Source organism: Octopus sinensis, unplaced genomic scaffold (genome assembly GCF_006345805.1).
Source record: "Octopus sinensis unplaced genomic scaffold, ASM634580v1 Contig20317, whole genome shotgun sequence".
In the NCBI taxonomy this organism is placed as follows: Eukaryota; Metazoa; Mollusca; class Cephalopoda; order Octopoda; family Octopodidae; genus Octopus; species Octopus sinensis.
Window position 1 is genome coordinate 11,275 of NW_021837032.1, and position 21,226 is coordinate 32,500.

Genomic DNA, 21,226 nt, shown 5'->3' on the forward strand with positions numbered 1-21,226 from the left:
CAAATATCATGTTATGATATGAAATAAATATAAAATAAGTTAGACATCATACCATGATTATAAATAAATATGAAATAACTTAGGTAACATATCATGATATAAAATAATATGAAAGCCATTTTATATCATGTCATGTGCGATCCAAGGCTGTCAAAAACAGCATCTATTCTCTTAGATTAATCATGAGTAAAAGCTGGTTGTGTAAAATAAATCGATCACAGGTTGGTGAGGAATATCACCTTCGTTTGAACCAGTTTATTTTTGTATAAAGCTGGGAAACGAATGAGAGGTTACGATATCTCTGCGAGGCCTCCACGTCGGACGTTTTGTCCCTTAAAATCTTTCATTTTATTACTTTTCCAAAATATATATTATTATTTTTGTTTCATACAAAATGAAGCAGGGTTATTATATATTGCTTTCAAATTTTAGCACAATTTTAGCACAATTTTAGCACAGGGCCAGCAATTTCAGGAGAAGAGGTTAGTCGATTATATCAACCCCTGTACTTGGCTGGTACTTTATTTTACCGACCCCGTAAGTATGAAAGGCAAAGTCAACCTCGGCGGTATAAGAAATCAGAACGTAAAAAGCCGGAGGAAAATGCCGCTAAGCATTTTGGCCGACATGCTAACGATTCTACCGGTTCGCCACCTAGAGAAAGGTTATGATATATTAGACGAAGCAATCTCAGGAACTGCAGATATATTTGTAAATGCTATCTCAGGGATTGATTTGCATAGATATTTGTAAATAGATAAGTTGCCATACTAGATATACAAGCTATGCCTATACACAAACTGGCAACAAAACTACCATCTACGGCGTGATTCGATCACGTTTTGCATAGGATCCTTCTGAGAAGAAAAAGAAGAAAATAAATCAGCAACGAGCAGTTTGGATGGAAGAAACCCATCAAAATATAAATAGATAAAGCGCTATTTTTGTTTGTTCCAATAGAGCAAAGTTCTCATGTACGATACATTCAGAGTAATCTCTCCGCTTTAGTCAAATAGTTCTTGACGTCGTAATATCCATAGTCCTTTTTCAAGGCTATTTTTATAATTATTATTATTAATGATTTAAAACTAAATGATATAATTCCTAAAATAGAATGTAAATAAAAAATTGGAAAAAAAAAATATTATCTTCAAAAATTTCTCAGCAAGTCTTACATTAATTTACAATATTGATTAAAACAGAGGTGAGATTAAACCATCTAAAACTAGAGCAAAGTATAAGATTCGTATCGAAATGTTAAAATTATAAAGGGAAGTAAATTTAGAGAACCTTGTCACAATACAACACCACCTTTTGCAGGTGATGTTCAGTAGTATTACTAGAATTCAACCCTGTTTAGTTAATAGTCTTGTATTTCTTTGGGAGAGACGTCATATTGTTTCGGCTTTTTTATTGCTTTTTGTTTGTTTCATTTTCACAAACATTTCTTAAAGGTTTTTACCTTCATCAAAGCAAGCTTATTCTCTGCAGAAATTTCTTTAATTTTTATCTGTTTTTGTTTGTTTTGTTTTTTTTTTGTTATTTTCCCCACAATTTATTCAATTGTCTCTGTTTCTTTTTCTTTTTCTTCGTCTTTCACATTTTCCGTTTCTTTCTCATTTGTATATCTGTCTTCTTTCTTCTGCAGAATATTCTGGAGACAGTCTATGAGATCAATCAACTGATAATATTCGGCTTCGATAAGAAGTTCTTTGAGTGCAGTTTCGTTCGTCATTGGTAGGGTGCCTTCTTTCAAACCTCCGTCTCTCAAGTAGTTCAAGATGTATCGGAAATGGGTGCCATCGCGGTCGATGAAATAACTCCCGTCGTTTTCTGTTTTGAGAAGATGGCGTCCACTAAACATGGCTGCCAACATAGATGTCATGTCTTTTCTGAGAGTAAGCAACGACGTAGTAAACTGAATTCCACCGATATCTAGTTTTATCCGGTTGTCTTGGATTTTGTTCATTTCAGCCATACGCTAAAAAGAAAGATATTAAGAGAAATCACGAATATGAAATTGTATAGCTAAACAAATATTCATTAAAAGAGAAGCCATTATCACATCCCACCATAGCTTCCATACAATGAAATAAAAGTTCGATTGAACGAAAAATCCAGTTTAAAAAACCAGAAAACTATTCACTGATTTCTGAGCCCAACAACCTCAAACATATATACGTTTCTTTACTACCCACAAGGGGCTAAACATAGAGGATACAAACAAGGACAGACTAACGGATTAAGTCGATTACATCGACCCCAGTGCGTAACTGGTACTCTTTACTCTTTACTCTTTTACTTGTTTCAGTCATTTGACTGCGGCCATGCTGGAGCACCGCCTTTAGTCGAGCAAATCGACACCAGGACTTATTCTTTGTAAGCCCAGTACTTATTCTATCGGTCTCTTTTGCCGAACCGCTAAGTGACGGCGACGTAAACACACCAGCATCGGTTGTCAAGCGATGTTGGGGGGGGGGACAAACACAGACACACAAACATACACACACACATACATATACATATATACGACGGGCTCCTTTCAGTTTCTGTCTACTAAATCCACTCACAAGGCTTTGGTCGGCCCGAGGTTATAGTAGAAGACACTTGTCCAACATGCCACGCAGTGGGACTGAACCGGGAACCATGTGGTTGGTAAGCAAGCTACTTACCATACAGCCACTCCTGCGCCTATTTAAGTACCACTCCTGGTACTTAATTTATCGACCCCGAAAGGATGAAAGGCAAAGTCGACCTCGGCGGAATTTGAACTCAGAACGTAACGGCAGACGAAATACGGCTACGCATTTCGTCCGGCGTGCTAACGATTCTGCCAGCTCGCCTCCTCAAACATATATAGACACAACTACTTCTCTGACTGCACATTTTATTTTAAACAATTTATCTATATATTTATAAATATACTTGTCTAAATAAACTTATCTATATATTCATAAATGAGTACATTTCTTTTGACTAGTCACCAATGGTCGCAAGTCACATACAGATCCCTACCATTGTACGAGAGTACGAATAGTATTTATTTAATTGCATAGATCACAAAGGATGAAGAGTTAAAGTTAACCTTAGCTGTATTTTGGACTAAAATTTCAGAAGGATGGAATCAAATAATGTGTCCCATATATTTTAAAAATCTAATCTCAACCAGGATCCACATGACCCTTAAGAATTCATATAAAATTTTGTTGTTGAAATTTATCTGGAATAAATAGGCAATGCTTTTACAATGCACGAATTATTTTAACAATTTTTAATATAATTTTAATGATATTTAACTTTAGAAATATTCTACACGAAATATTTTAACATTTTTAATACAATTTTAATATATAATTTTTAAAATATTATACACGAGATATTTTAACAATTTTTAATACAATTTTAATCACACGAAATTACAACTTCATTGCTTTTAATGGATTCCACTCTATCGGTAACAGCCCCACCAGTCCTTCGTTCAAAGGGTAAGTTACCCTTTTCTTCCCACTAGACTCAAACGATCGTAGTTGCTACCTTTCTTCTCTGACGACGCCATTAAAAATATTACCATTTATCTTTTACTCTTTACTGGTTTCAGTCATCAAACTGCAGCCATGCTGGATAATAATGACTATTTCTAGCATAAACACGACTCCAAACATATTGAGAGGTGACAATGTAAATTTTATCGAGTCCAGTACTTCACTGGTTCTTTATTTTTAGTAAGTCTGGAAAACTTTTCAGGAAGGGAGATAACCAGATATCAAAAAGTATTGAATCCATTGATCAACGGTTTCAGGCATCATACTTAATATGAAATGTTGGTGGTTACCGAGAAAGTCTATACTCAACTATGACCCATGCTGACAACTTACTGTAGAGCAGTGGTTTTCGAATTCACATTTTATACCTAGATTTATAACGTGACCCACTAATTGGGTGGCGAAGGCAAATACAGTGGCACAGGACAATTAGATTAGCAACAAGGAAAGATAATATGGTAATATATGTAGAAATGCGTTTGTGTGTGTGTGTGAGAGGTATATATATATATATTATATATATATATAAGATATATATATATAAGATATATATATATATATATACGTATATATATTATATATATATATAGTATATAAGAATATATATATATATGATATATATATATATAGAATATATATATATATATATATATATATATATATATATAATACACGTATATATATATATATATATACGTATATATATATATATATATGCATATATATATACATACATATACATACATATGCATAGATACATTTAAACATCTATGTGTGCGCGAGCGTGTGTGTGTGCGTGCATATGTATATGCGCGCGTACGTCCGTGGTGTGCGCATGCGCGCGTGCATGTTTGTGTGTGTCTGTATGTATGTGTGTGCGCGCGTGCTTTCACACTTACTTTTAATTCGTCACGGAATCTCTCCTGTTCTTCTTCGAATTCCTTTTTGTTCTTCTCAAATTCTTCGATTTTTTGCTTCAAAGACTCTTCCTTATTCTCAACCTTTTCAGCGAATGTCTTCTCAATACATTTCTGATAAGATTCAAAGTCTTGCATTTTCTTCTTCAGTGCCATTTCATCTTTGCTTAATTCCTCTTCTTTTTCGGTGACCTTATCCATCCTCATCTCGACGCTGGTTTCTCGTTCGGTCACCAATCTCTCTCTGTCGCGCAACTGGTTCTCCCGAATGTCCACATAATCTTTGGCCCGTTGCACAAACGCGCTGAAATTCAAATGAAGCTTCTCCATAAAGTCTTTGCCAAGATTATCGATCTGGTCATGTATATCGATCTCCCACGTGCTCGTAACATCTTCGAAAATGCAGTGCTGATAGAGAGGGCCCGAGGGTTGAGTGTCAATGGTTTCGGTTCCTTCCGGGTTATTCTGCCAAACGTTATCGCCATTGGAGATCTCCATAGCGATAATGGGACGGGTGAAGTCAGAATCAATTTCAAGACATTTACCAATAGATTTATCTCTGAAGAAAAGAGTCTGCCACTCGCTGTCGCAGTCGGCTTTTGCCCACAGTCTGGTTTTCTGGGTGGAAGGAATCATGTACAGTTCTCGAATCTTCCATTCTATATGGCCAACTTTCTCCATTTTGCTGAAACGCATGATCTGAAAATCTTCAATTAGGGCGTTGCACAACATGACTTTGAATGAATTCTGGTTGTGTTCCAGATCAGGAGCGCGACTGTAGTTGTAGACGACCAGCTTCATTGGCTTGTGACCTTCGGCCACGCCGTACCATTGGACTAACATTCGCCAGGCGTCCTCGTGCACTACATCAACGGTGTGGGCGTAGTCACGGCGCGTGAAAATCGGTCCGGGTTGCACGCGCTGCTGGTGGTAGAACTTGCGGGTCTGCATGCCGAGGAATCGTTTCAACTGTTCCAGCCATTCGGCGATGATGATGTACCAGAACTCGCCCTCCACGAAACGCCGCTCGAAAAACTGTTCCAAAATTGTACGTTGGGTGACTGCATCTGGTATATTGGCCACTGGACTGGACGCCACCGTACTGCAGCTCATACTGGCCAAGCTGGAAAAAGACAAAAAAAAAAGTAGAATTAAAAAAAAAAGAAATATGTCAATTACAATAATAACAATAATAGTAAAAATAATTTCAAATTTTGCCACAAGGGCAATAATTTGGGGGGAGGGGACAAGTCGATTACATGGACCCCAGTGTTCAACTGGTACTTATTTTATTGACCTCGAAAGGATGAAAGGCAAAGTCGACCTGGACGGAATTTGAACTCAGAACGTAGCGACGGGCGAAATACCGCATGTCGTCCAGCGTGCTAACGACTCTTCTACCCAAGGCACAAGGCCCGAAATTTTGGGAGGAGGGGCGTGTTAATGTTTCTCTTTTTCTTTCTTTTTTTCTTTATTGACCACAAGGGGCTAAAGATAGAGGGGCAAACAAGGACAGACAAACGGATTAAGTCGATTATATCGACCCCAGTGCCTAACTGGTACTTAATTTATCGACCCCGAAAGGATGAAGCGCGAAGTCGACCTCGGCAGAATTTGAACTCAGAACGTAGCAGCAGACGAAATACCGCTAAGCACTTCGCCCGGCGTGCTAACGATTCTGCCAGCTCGCCGGAATGGTAATAGCTTCTCACATCAACACAACATATCCATATTTGATAGAATGAAATAGACAAAGAGAGGTAATACATTTTCGTCGAACTTACGACGCCAATATTCTTTTCTACTCTAGGCACAAGGCCCGAAATTTTGGGAGGGGGAGCCAGTCTATTATATCGACCCCAGTATACAACTGGTACTTAATCTATCGACCCCGAAAGGATGAAAGGTAAAGTCGACCTCGGCAGAATACGACGCCAATATTTCACTAACGCAAAGGCGACAAGCCAGCAGAAACGTTAGCACGCCGGGCGAAGTCCTTAGCGGTATTTCGTCTGCCGCTACGTTCTAAGTTCAAATTTCGCCGAGGTCGACTTTGCCTTTCATCCTTTCGGGGTCGATTAAATAAGTACCAGTTACGCACTGGGGCCGATATAATCGACTTAATCTGTTTGTCTGTCCTTGTTTGTCCTCTCTGTGTTTAGCTCCTAGTGGGTAGTAAAGAAATAGGTATTTTGTCTGCCACTACGTTCTGAGTTCAAATTCCGCCGTGGTCGACTTTGCCTTTCATCCTTTCGGGGTCGATAAATTAAGTACCAGTTACGCACTGGGGTCGATCTAATCGACTTTATTCCTTTGTCTGTCCTACAGTTAATCACTTAACGAAAAATATATACACATACATATGTACATACATGAGTGAGTGAGAGAATGAGTGGGTGAGAGAATGAGAGGGTGAGTGAGAACATAAAAACAAGACAGAAGATGTGGGATAGATTGACAATCAAAATTATTCGATTACGCTGGAAATATTGGAAGTGGTTTCAAAAACTCTTTTCGTTCGGAATGTTCAAGGAGAGCAAACAGGAAGCACAAGATGAAGAAAACATGAAAATAGATGAAAAGTGAAAAGTCCAAATGCAGGAGCGCACGTGAAAGATATACATCTATATATATGCATGTATATATATATACGTATGTGTGGAGGCGCAATGGCCTAGTGGTTAGGGCAGCGGACTCGCGGTCGTAGGATCACGGTTTCGATTCCCAGACCGGGCGTTGTGAGTGTTTATTGAGCGGGGTGGTGATCCAGCAGGGGGTGGTGATCCCTGCTGTACTCTTTCACCACTCTTTCTCCCACTCTTTCTTCTGTTGGCCTGCTCGCTTAGCCAGCGGGGTGGCGTCATTCGAAGGCTAAAACAATGCGAACGCATTGTGACCAGCGATGTGTAACTACATCTGATGGACTGGTCGGTCACGTCATGGTGATGATGATGATGATATATACATATATATAAATATATATATATATACATATATATACATATGTATAAATATATATATATATATATATTCTTTTACTTGTTTCAGTTATTTGACAGTGGCCATGCTGCAGCACCGCCTTTAGTCGAGCAAATCGACCCCAGGACTTATTCTATCGGTCTCTTTTGCCGAACCGCTAAGTTACGGGGACGTAAACACACCAGCATCGGTCGTCAAGCGATGTTGGTGGCGGGGGCCAAACACAGACACACAAACACACACACACATATATATACATATATATATATACGACAGGCTTCTTTCAGTTTCCGTCTACCAAATCCACTCACAAGGCTTTGGTCAGCCCGAGGCTATAGTGGAAGACACTTGACCAAGGCGCCACTCAGTGGGACTGAACCCGGAACCATGTGGTTGGTTAGCAAGCTACTTACCACACAGCCACTCCTGCGCCTATATATATATAGAGAGATAGATAGATAGATAGATAGATAGATAGATAGATAGATAGATAGATAGATAGATAGATAGATAGATAGATAGAGAGATATAGATATATATAGATAGATAGATAGATAGATAGATAGATAGATAGATAGATAGATAGATAGATAGATAGAGAGATAGATAGATAGAGAGATATAGATATATATAGATAGATAGATAGATAGATAGATAGATAGATAGACAGAGAGATAGATAGATAGAGAGATATATAGATATATATATAGATAGATAGATAGATAGATAGATAGATAGATAGATAGATAGATAGATAGATAGATAGATAGATAGATAGATATAGATATATATAGATAGATATATATGCGTGTGTGTGTGTGTGTGTGTGTGTGGATGGATGTGTACGTGTATAAATGCTTATACTTATAAACACGCTGTTACATGTGTTGCGTGCGGTGGGGTGAGTCGAAGTGAAGTCTGTGTTTGAAGTTTGAGAAGTGTATCTTATCATGATAAGTGCATGATTTATCGATATAAATTCAGGGTGGCTGTGCACGCATAAGCCTACAAACGCAAACACACGCACATACGCACACACACTCACTCACACACATGCATGTGCACAGACGCACACATATGCAATGGGATAGACAGACAGACAGACAGACAGACAGATAGATAGATAGATAGATAGATAGATAGATAGATAGACAGACAGACAGACAGACAGACAGACAGACAGATAGATAGATAGATAGATAGATAGATAGATAGACAGACAGACAGACAGACAGACAGACAGACAGATAGATAGATAGATAGATAGATAGATAGATAGATAGACAGACAGACAGACAGACAGACAGACAGACAGACAGATAGATAGATAGATAGATAGATAGATAGATAGATAGATAGACAGACAGACAGACAGACAGACAGACAGATAGATAGATAGATAGATAGATAGACAGACAGACAGACAGACAGACAGACAGACAGACAGACAGATAGATAGATAGATAGATAGACAGACAGACAGACAGACAGACAGACAGACAGACAGATAGATAGATAGATAGATAGATAGATAGATAGACAGACAGACAGACAGACAGACAGACAGATAGATATGTTTCTTTATTAGCCACACAGGGCTGCACACAGATAGAACAAATTACAAGGTAGAGCTTTTCTTTTGAAGGTTTAAAAAAAAAAAAAAAAAAAAAAAAAGGAAGGGGGAGTTTCGATCAAAAGGGATCGTAAAAGGAGAGAAAGAGGACAAAAAAAGGGGGGTTAAAAAAAAAAAAAAAAAAGGGGGAGAGGAAAAAAAAAAAAAAAAAATTGATCAATAGGGATCGTTATCACAGAAATGTCAATATGAAGTGTAAAGGGGAGGACAGGTGAGGTTTACCCGTGGAAAGAAAAGCCTACGGAAAAGACCACGGTAACCTCGGTCAATGAAGTCACATTTTATATTTCTTTTTTTTTTCTTTTTTTTTTTTTTTTTTGCAAATAAGCAACTCTCTGTTTTCGATTTCTGGGTTCATAGGACTATGCTCAAGGTGGCTTCGTCATTCATACGTGCCATTCTTGCTAGATTCACCCCATCTTTTTTTAAAACATTCGCTAGACAAAACTTGCCTCTCTACTCTCACTTTCCTTTTCAAGTGGTACTTGAAGAAGTTGATGAGAGATTGACCAGAGAGGAAAGTGTTTGTCTCCAATCCTTTCAGACGCGTCCACCAGATACATTCCTTCGCCATAGCCACAAGGATGATGAAAATAGCTCTTCCTTCCCGTTTGAAGGAAGGAGGCGTAACAATATTGACGATAGACTCAGCTGATAAACCGACTCGTCCCACACGTGACAGCAGTTGTTCGACACAAGCCCACAGGTCGGAAATTGTTGGACACTGAACGAGTGCGTGCAGAACGGTTTCGTCGCTCTAACCGCATCTCGGGCAGGTCGGCCCCGTGTTTCTCGAGCCGTGTCTGTAGAGCTTATCCCGAACGGGTAGCGCTTCTCGGTAGCACTGCCAGGCCAGGGATCTCTGGAAGTTGTCCATGGGCCCTGGCCCGAAAGTCGTCCCGAACAGGCGGGTCAGGTACTCCTCGTCGACGTCCAGGTTCGCCCCGAGCTCGTCGTCGTACCTCCCCTCCACTAAACCCCTATAGAATGCTTTGGTTGTGTTGAAGTCACTTAAGGTCGACCCAGGACGGCAGAGTTGCTTGAGAGCAACGCGACACTCGCGGTGCCATTCGCCCTTCCTCGGCCTCTTTTTGATCCACGACTGCAGTTTGGTCATGGAGACGAGCTGCGGGAAAGCGTGCCTCACAAACGGCGACCACACCTGTTCACCGTCGTCTACATAGAGCCAGAGATGTCGCAGTCTCAGCGCGTGTCTGCGCATCATCAACCACGGCATGCCCAGCCCTCCTTTTAACGGGTGTTGACAGCAAATGGATCGCCTGACCATCGGGACGCATCCTTTCCACAAGAAGCGAAAGAGGATGCGTTGTAGTTTGGTGATGGTAGGGTCGGGACAAGGTACGACGGTCAGGCGATAGTAGATGACGGACGCGATGTACGTGTTCGCCTCCTCCGCTCGACCTTTTAGGGACAGTTTCCTCTCGGCCCATTGCCGGGCGAGAGTGACCACCCTACTCGTTATCTCGTTCCAGTTCTTCTCCACTTGGAGGTCCGGACCAAACCAGACCCCGAGCAACTCAACCGGGCAGTCGGTCCAGCGTCCCACGACGGAGGCGCTGGTGGACGGCATGGGCTTGCTTCTCCAGGTGACTAGTCGCAAGCCCACTGACTTTTCCCGGTTGATTTTCGCTCCTGTCACCGCTTCGTAGTTTTTCAGTGTCTCGCCGACCAGCTCGATGTGCTCGTGGCTAGACACTATGACGGTGACGTCGTCCGCGTATGCAGACACGCTCGTCCCGCATCCCAATTCTCGCGGGATGCCCCTTAGAGTCGCCAGCTTCCGCAGTAGTGGCTCAAGAGATAGATAGATAGATAGATAGATAGATAGATAGATAGATAGATAGATAGATAGATAGATAGATAGACAGACAGACAGACAGACAGACAGATAGATAGATAGATAGATAGATAGATAGATAGATAGACAGACAGACAGACAGACAGACAGACAGATAGATAGATAGATAGATAGATAGACAGACAGACAGACAGACAGACAGACATATAGATAGATAGATAGATAGATAGATAGATAGATAGATAGATAGATAGATAGATAGATAGATAGATAGATAGATAGACAGACGGACAGACAGACAGACAGACAGACAGACAGACAGACAGACAGACAGACAGGCAGGCAGACAGACATGTCTGGCGAGCATTCTCTTTGATGTCTCGCTTATAATAAAACTTCCCAGATAAGGCTTCCGTCAGTTTAAATAGATCATATATTTAAGCTCTTGGCATATCGTTAACGTAACTACTTATGCATCTTAACAAATACAGGAAAATATTTTCACGGAGAAGCGCTCCACAGGAATATATAGTTGGGCGCAGGCTAGTGTATTTAATGAAGTGAGCTAAAAAGAATTTTTCGTCCATAGTATTTTGTACGCCATGTGTATATATATTTCCTTGTATACATACATACATACATACATACATGCATGCATGCATGTATGCATGCATACATACATACATACATACATACATAAATACATACATACATACATACATACGTAGAACAGGAACAGGAAATATCAACCAAGTACCTGATGCGCAGAAGGGACGCAGATGCAGGAAAAGCATAAAAATGCAATAACCGGTGCAGACTTTGTGGAGTTTGCATAAGCAGTTGTCCGAAAATGTCATCAAGGTAGTATCTACTGATGAAACATGATGTTGTAGCTAGGACACTCTGTCGGAAGGATAATCCCGAGGACAAAGAAATAAGAACCCACAATATGGTAGAAGCCATAGCCACTCATAATAAAAAAGAATATTGGTTGAATGTACCAGTGAAAGCCTCAATAAAATGTAAGCGCAACAGACTTGATATTATTTGGGGTGGAAGAGAAACTGTGCACAGTTGGGGAAATTAACTGCCCAGAAGATCAGTGAAAAAGAGAACACCTATGCTGAACTATTGAGAAATTTGCAGTTACTCTATCCAGATTATAAGTTCAGGTTTATACCTGTAATTATTGGGGCTCTGGGATATGTAACACACTACCTAAATATTAATCTTGAGAAATTAGGTTTCTCAAAACTAGCAGGAAGAAAGCTAATTCGAAAACTACAGATCCAATCTATCACTGGCACTGTAAAAATCTGTAAAACTTCCCTGAAATTTATCATTTAAATATATATGAGAATACATACATAAAACAAAACATAAAAATCTGCATGTATACATACATACATACATACATACATACATACATACATACATACATACAAAAATACCCTGTTGTTGATGTTGAACTTTCAATGAACGAACTTTGTATCTAGGTTAGAAACTGGCACTTTCTCTATTAGTAAGAAATCTTGAAATAATACTGAATAATGACATACATACATGCTTGCATGCACACATTCACTTACATAAATATAAATAAATACATACATACATATACACATACATACCACAGACACGAATACTTCTGATCGTTCGGAGGCTTTTATGCTATGTAGTTAGGTAAGGACAGATTTTAAATATAACGAAATATAACTGATTCTCCTCTGGTTACAAAAGAATATCTTCTTTTCATTGGCCATTTAAGATCACGGGATGAAACTGGAAATTTAGTATCAACTGATAAATGAGAGGCAACATTTTATTCTGAGTAGAAGTAATCAATTTTGCTTTCTGTAGAATGTTCAGCGAAACTAAATTTTATTTAAAATGTATGAGATTAAAATTGGTCAAAAGGAGTTCTGTTGGTGGCAGCAATATGACAGTTCAACAGTTCGGGCCTATTGCAATATTTGCAGTTTTTCACAGCTACATGGTCAGTAGATGCAAGACGTAACGAGGAGTCTCGTTGGAAATATTCCAGGATATATTGAGCAACACCAGTTTCTCTCGTCCTTGGAGAGGAAAGAAGGCACATACTGAATAAACTTACATCTACAGTATATACATATAAATATATATGTATGTATGTGGTGTTTGCGTGTGCGTGTGTGTGTGGTGTGTGTGTGTGTGTGTGTGTGTGTGTGTGGTGTGTGTGTGTGTGTGTGTATTTATGCATGTGTCATTAAGGAGACGACTGTGTTTGCATTTTATTATTTAGATTTTAGATTTTTTTCAAATTTTCTTGTCCGTTTTTGGTGGTTAGTTTCAAACAATGAAGTTCCTAGATTCTTAAGAAGGATAAACGATAGTGAAGGTGCTTTGTCTTGTTGCTAAGGATGTCAGGCTCACAATTATAAGGTTGTCAGTTCGACTTCTGGACTGGGAAGTGCGTTGAGTCCTTGACCAAGGCACATAATTTTATATTGCTTGAATCTACTCAGCTCAAATAAGTAGAGCTCCTTCTCTCACTCTCTCTATCTCTTTCTGTTTTTCTCTCTGTTTCTCTCTCTCCATTTACATTTCTTTCCAACAGCCTCATCTTCGATGATCCACTGAGACATTGACAGGGGGCGTGAAGGTGTCTATACCTACTCATTATTACACGGCAGTTAATTGACTAGTCCCCTCGCCCAAAATTTCTGGCTTTACGCCTTTAGTAAAAAGGATTATAACACGGCAGAAAAAAGGCGGCGACCTGGTACAATCGTTAGCACGGTGGACAAAATGCTTAGCGGCATTTCGTCCGTCTTTACATTTTGAGTTCAAATTCCACCGAGGTCGACTTTGCCTTTCATCTTTTCAGGGTCGATAAAATAAGCACCAGTTGTGTACCGGGGTCGATGTAATAGAGAGTCCCTTTCCCCAAAATTTCAGGCCTCGTTCCTTTAGTAAAAAGGATTATCAGATGGCAGAAAAAGGCGGCGTACTGATAGAGTAATTAGCAAGCCGAGCGTTCTGAGTTCAAATTCCGCAGAGGTCGACTACGCCTTTCATTCTTTCGGTGTCGATAAAATAAATATCTGTTCAGTACTCGAGTAATGTAATCGTCTTAACCCCTCCCTAGAAATTGCTGGCCTTGTGCTAAAATTTGAAATCATTATTACATGGCAGAACAGATAACACGCCGTACAAAATGCTTGGCGGGGTTCATACTATGGACCAATGCTTATCTAATCACTAAATCACATTTCTTTGATATACCATTGGTTATAACGGGTTTGATGGGGAGCGGTGTGTATGTTGATGCAGCTAGGTGAATAGGCCAGGGATATGGGTAGATACTAATGAAATGTATTAATTAAAAATAATTAATAGACTAGTGTTTCCCGAAATAATATTTTAAGATAGGATGTACTGAATGCCCTAAGCAAATGTTTTGATATGCTTATACTTTTTCTTATCTTTGGTAAAGCCAGAATATATATATATATATATCTGTAAAATAATATGTGACCATTCGGTAGCCAAGATAAAACTCTGAGTTTCGGATGCCGAGGTGGAAATCCACACCACCATCTCTTCGGTTATCTGGACATCTGAAAATACCTCTATTTACATAATATTGAGGTCTCTTTCTTTCTTTTGTTATCTTACCGTTTTTACCAATATATATATATATATATATATATATATGCATGTATACATGTATGTATGTATGTATGAATGTATGTATATATGAATGTATATATATATGTATACATATGTATATATGTATATAAATGTATATATATAAGTATATACTCATACATATATATATATATATAAATACACACACACATATATATGGTGTATGTACATATCTATGTATATATATGAGTACATATATATATATATATGAGTACATATATATATATATATATATATATATATATATAATATATATATATGAAAAATTTGTTACGCTTCCATCATTAAACGAAGATACCCTTTGGGCTTCACTAAGCCGTCGATCAACCATACCAGTTCTCCCTTCTGTTTACCTTAAAGAACTACAGTATGCAATGAGGTGTTTTCTATGGGGCTGCAGGCGTATCAATGGCCGAAATTCGTGAAAGGGTTTCAGTAGAGAATGGAAACTGATTTGCCACTATGGACGAATGAACTGAAAAGTTCAAAAGTGATCGCACAGGTGTTGCGCACCTTGGGGCCGGACGCCTGGTTACATTCTGCGCTGCTGACACGATATTGAAGGAGTTTGTGACATGGTTGGATTGACTGTTGATGAAGTGGCACATAGTATGGAAATTAGACATAGGTTTTTTCTGCTTGTGAGTCTGTGAAATCTTCTGCAATATAGTTGATCGTAGTTAACATAATCACAGGGACAAGTTAAGTGATGTTTCGTTTTCAAACTTGCGTTGTACTTACCTGAGAGGAGAGAGAGTGGAAAGAGAGAGGGAGGGAGACTGGGAGACTGACAGACAGATAGACAGAGATAGCAAACTGTGATAGACAGGAGAAAGGAAGTGAGTGAGAGAAAGAGAGAGAGAGAGAGATTACCATCCAATGCGCTAGTGATACACACAACTAATTTCTCCGTCAGAAGACTTTATAAAAACATTACTGGAAGCGAGGTCGTTAACCGTCGCTACACTGCCTGTAAAAATATTTGTCAATCTTATGCATCCCTTCATAAACTGTTCAAAGTGAAAGGCTTTTTTTTAAAAGTCTCTGTTGCATTGTCTATACGTTGAAAAACACAGAAACACGCGTGTGCGCTTACAGCCAAAACAAAAATAACTATATATATTATATATATATATACATATAGCCTTTTTTTAAGTCTGTCCTGTGTTGTGTTGTGTTGACAGATTTGCACTGAAAATTCCCGTGTTTTTAGTCAGAACTTGTTAGTAGAAAAATTACAAGAGCATTATTTGAAATTAGTGACTTGCCCTTGTAGATATACATTTATAGATAGATCAACAGACAGATCGACAGACATGATCGATAGATAGGTTGATAGATAGATAGGTAGATAGATATATAGATCGATAAGGTAGGATAGGATAGGATAGATAAGTAGTTATTCAAGATAGCATCATTCACAAGATGCATTTCAGAAGGGGAAGCATAATCGAAATGCAATCGAAAATGGGAATGATTCATTCATCGATTACCTGAAGCCATTTCCGCGGGTGTTTGGTGACGAAGCGAGGCTGCTATACCCACTGGCGCTATTTCCGGATCCGTTTCGAGAAATTGCGCATGGCGATGATGCCTTTCCGCTAAAACTGTTGCTACGTTCGGGTGGAGAACCGGCTACTATTTGTTTGTGCGGGGAGTTTTTGCCTGAACTCGCCAGCATTTCCCGTCTGTGGTAGGACGTTGGTGGATGAAATTAATCCCTTTTCGGGGTCCTTTAAAGAGAATTTGGGGTTAAAGTATTTTAATGAAAAGCATATTTTTAACATATATTTATTATTATTATTATTATTATTATTATTATTATTATTATTATTATTATTATTATTATTATTATTATTATTATCATTATCATTTAAGTATTTATTTACTTACACGAGAATATATTTCTCATTCGTGGAATGAATAAACACTCCTTTTTAGGCCCTTTAAATGAAGATGAGTTCAAATTATATGTATACATGAATACGTGTATGTGTGTGTTTGTGTGTGAGTGTGTGTGCGTATGTGTGTGTGTAAGTATATATGTATGTCTATGTATATATATATATGTATATATATACATATATACTTATATATGTATATACAGTCATATATATATATATATATGTATATATACATATATATATATACATATATAAATATGCATACATTCATATATATATATATATAATATATATATATATATATATACATATTCATACATATATGTATACATGAATGAATATATGTATGCATACTTAGAAAGAGAGGGATATAGATTAAGTGAAACTATATTAGGAAAACAGGATATGATTGCTAAATTAAGAAGCATAGTCAAGTCAAACATCGAATTGCCTAATAGAAAACTAATAGAAAGCAATAACAGTGCAATAACAAACAGAGAACACATGCATAAAAAAAAATTAGTAACTGCTTCGATGTTATAACGGAGACGTCTGATGAAAGCAATCTGACAAATGAAACGACGATAACCGTATAAGATGCTTTCTTAAGTGAGTATTAAGAAACCAGACGATAAAAATTACGTACAAACTCAAAAGGATATATCCGCTCAAATATGTATACAAACCTCTTCTGAAGCACTGAACAAAAGTAATATAGCTGATTGCAAATAGATAGATAGATAGATAGATAGATAGATAGATAGATAGATAGATAGATAGATAGATAGATAGATAGATAGATAGATAGATAGATGGATAGATAGATAGATAGATAGATAGATAGATAGATAGATAGATAGATAGATAGATAGATAGATAGATAGATAGATAGATAGATAGATAGATAGATAGATAGGCCATAACTTTACACACAAACGAGTATGACATAATGGTATGTATTATACTTGTCGTAATGGTTGCGAACATATGTAATTGCGAGCAAACTTGTAGTTGCGAGCAAACATAGACACTCTTTTGGCTCTGCCACCCTTGACTCAGTGAAATATTGAGAACGTGACTGTAGGCAAGAGAGGCGGTTGTGGCAATGATCAGCTGGTACTCTTTTTCAGATTGATGCAACGATAAACGAGGTTCGCTTTTTAAGAACACAATTAGCTGCCCGGCATAGGAACTGAGGGTGCATTATGTATGTGCATACACCCCCCCAACACACACACACATACATATATATATAGTGAATCCAAACATGAAAACACAAAGAGAAGACACAACAACGCGAGGACGTGGAACAAGTATAGTGTTATTGGACACTCAGGAAAGGAAAGAAAGAAGGAGGATTAACGTTTCGAGCAGAGCTCTTCGTCAGAAACATATGAAAAGGAAAGATCCAAGGAAGGGGAGACAGAGGAAAAAATCGCCAACGGTACACACGCGGTCACATTTTGAATTTTATATATATATATATATAATATATATATATATATATATATATTATATATATATATATATATATATATATATGTGTGTGTGTATATATATACATATATATATATCCTCCCAGTATTGTTTTATAATAAAATTATGACGCGAAATTCTCTCCCTTTGCTTTACCTTCCCCTCTCTCTCTCACTCCTCCTCACTTTCGTCACTGCTAATCCTTTTGCACGTTGCTTTCAGGCCGTAAGGTCATGTTTCCCTGCGCTCGCCAGTACCTCTTCCGTCCGAGCCAGAACAAAGGCCTTTCGTTTGTTTTTTTTTATTTCTCGTATTGTATTTTTTCTCGTTTTGTATTTTCTTGTACATGTATTTTTAATTTTGTTTTTTTATCTTGTATTTTATTGTGCAGCTCTATTGTTACGTCCCGTTTGTGTTACATTTTTTCGTGCTTGTTTTACCCCTCTGCGGGGTTATTTTATTTTAATTCTCTCGCAGGAAGGCCTAGTATTAACGAGTCGTGTCCTGTCTTGCCTTCGAAACACGCTAAGTCTACTAGTGACAGCTGATGAAGGGGATTTTTCCTTGTGTAGCATGTCCTGTACCTTGTTTTTCTGTTGTAAAACTTGTTTTTCCCGTTTTCGTTCTCGTCCTGTTCCACGTTTCTGTCTTTCTGTTGTAACAAAATGGCTTTTCCGTTTTCGTTTCTGTTGAGTTTTACGTCTTTTTGTGGTGTCCTGTACGTATATATATTTATATATGCATGTATATATACATGTAGATGTCGGTACGTACATATATGTTTGTATGTATGCATATATTTTATTTATTACACTATATAATATATATATATATATATATATATATATATATATATATATTATATATATATATATATATAGGGAGAGCAAACAATTAAAGAATAATGAATAAAAAGAAAAAAAAACCAAAATGAGGACGTGAAAAAGAAATATATCAATTTGGCGCTCGCTGAAAGGAGAGAGTTGATAACGTTTCGAGCTCTTCGTTGGAAAGAGAAAATTCCAAAGACAAAGAAGGAAAAATAATGAAAAATCGCCAACAACATATATATATATATATATATATATATATATATATATATATATATATATATATATATATATATATATATAATCGAAACAACCAACAAGAATATCTTCGGTAATTTGGTACGATCGTTTCACGCTACATCATTTTATTAAACATTGTAAGTATTACAACAGTTTTAAAATGTTGAGCAATCACCCCATGGATTTATATGAATAGCACCGTACTAAATTCTGATGCATCTGACTTAAGTACCATATTCCATTTGAATCTAAATTTTACTGAATATATATATATATATAGTTCACAAATGAGATCCAGAGATTCTCAGTATAGAAGACACTTAGCAGTGCTCAAAAGATTCCAACTTAGACTTACATGGGATCGATTCCACAAGGTAAAGAATGGCTATAAGAGGGATCAAGTTGAGCAGATGTAAAGGCAAGTATGCGGTTAAACAAATTAAACACATCAAATATATTAAATATATTAAATACATCAAACACAAAATATGTGCATATATACACATGCAAAACGAGAGAAAGCAAAAGGCGGAAACTTTCAGGTGATGAATTTGTATGTGTTACTACAAAGATATTTATATTAATAAGTCCCTTTCGTATTACATATATGCATATACACATATTTTGCATTTTATGTATTTAACATATCTAAGATTTTTGATGTGTCTAATTTGTTTATCCGCATAATTGCCAGGGACAACTGATGAAGGGGAATATTCTTTATGTTGCATGTCTCGTTTCTCTGGGGTTTTTTTTCGTTGTTTGAAAAACAGTTCGTTTTCTATGTTTTCGTTTTTTGTTTTCGTTTCTCATTGCGTTAAACGTTTTTTTTTAATGTCCTGTACCCATATATTCATGTATATATACATATATATGTAGGTATGTACATTTATGTATGTATATATGCATATATTTATATATTATTTATATCATATATATATATATATATATATATATATATATATATATATATATATATATATATATATATATAATATAAATGATAGATCGTTAGCCACTACACATCTTTTTCTCTCCTTGTCTTTTCTGTGTACCTTTCTGTAGAAGAGCGTAGGCTTGAAACATAAAAGACTTTTTTCTATTCCTGGGCGTTATACTAATACATCTGTTTGTTTTGTACACCACCTGTCTTCGTCTTTTGTTTTTTTCGTAAACTTCCCTATATATATATATATATATATATATATATATTATATATATATATATATATATATATTATATATATATATATATATATATATATATGTATGTATATATAGGTATGTATTTCTCAAATAGAAAAAGCGTAACGGGGTCTGGGAACAGAATACTTTAACTACAGGTAGATCATGTCGACCAGCTTCTGCACAGTCACCGTGTGCCCAATGTCCCTGCCCTGTGTTAACCAGTTGACCATGTCCCTTAGTGGCTGATGATATGTGCATCTCTGATCACGAGCAGAAGTTGTGGGAGAGCATCATAGCCATGTGTTGAGAGGGATTCTTTGGGGTTTGAATAATTTACCTTTTGGAACATCGGTGTTTCGTCCAACATCCTTAAACAACCCTTATTCAAGGACTCTTAGAGGGGGATGGGTCACTCGACTTGAAAAAAATTCTAACTGAGCCCCCACCTGCAAGATCATGCACTGTTTATTTTGATATAAGAACACCACGTCGCACACATGGTTGTGATGCATGTGCCTGGTGTACCCTTATCAGACGGGTAGTCATGATGGGTATACTGGGCTTCGTATATTTTACGCCAGGATGGTATGCACTGCTCTCTCACTCAATAATAATAATAATAAAAATAGTTTTAAACTTTGGCACAAGTGCAGAAATTTTTAAGGGAGCGGAATGAGTCGATTACATTTACCCTAGTACTTGACTGGTACTTAATTTCTCGACCTCGAAAGGATGAAAGGCAAAGTCGACTTCGGCGAAATTTGAACTCAGAACGTAACAGCAGACGAAATACCTATTTCTTTATTCCCCACAAGGAGCTAAACACAGAGAGGACAGACAAACGGATTAAGTCGATTATATCGACCCCAGTGCATAACTGGTACTTAATTTATCGACCCCGACTCGGCGGAATTTGAACTCACAACGTAACGGCAGACGAAATACCTATTTCTTTATTACCCACAAGGGGCTAAATATAGAGGGGATAAACAAGGACAGACATAGGTAT

The 21,226-nt window shown here is 37.4% G+C and overlaps 1 protein-coding gene across 1 annotated transcript; it reads right to left on the reverse strand.

Annotated features, from left to right (window-relative positions):
- Positions 1-1,394: 1,394 nt before the first annotated feature.
- LOC115232310 lies at positions 1,395-16,313 on the reverse strand. The gene is made up of 3 exons (XM_029802131.2): positions 16,074-16,313; positions 4,442-5,582; positions 1,395-1,981 (listed from the first exon to the last, which is right to left on the reverse strand). The coding sequence occupies exons 1-3, from the start codon at positions 16,259-16,261 to the stop codon at positions 1,556-1,558; spliced, it is 1,755 nt and encodes a 584-aa protein (XP_029657991.1). The 5' UTR covers positions 16,262-16,313; the 3' UTR covers positions 1,395-1,555.
- Between the last annotated feature and the right edge of the window lie 4,913 nt (positions 16,314-21,226).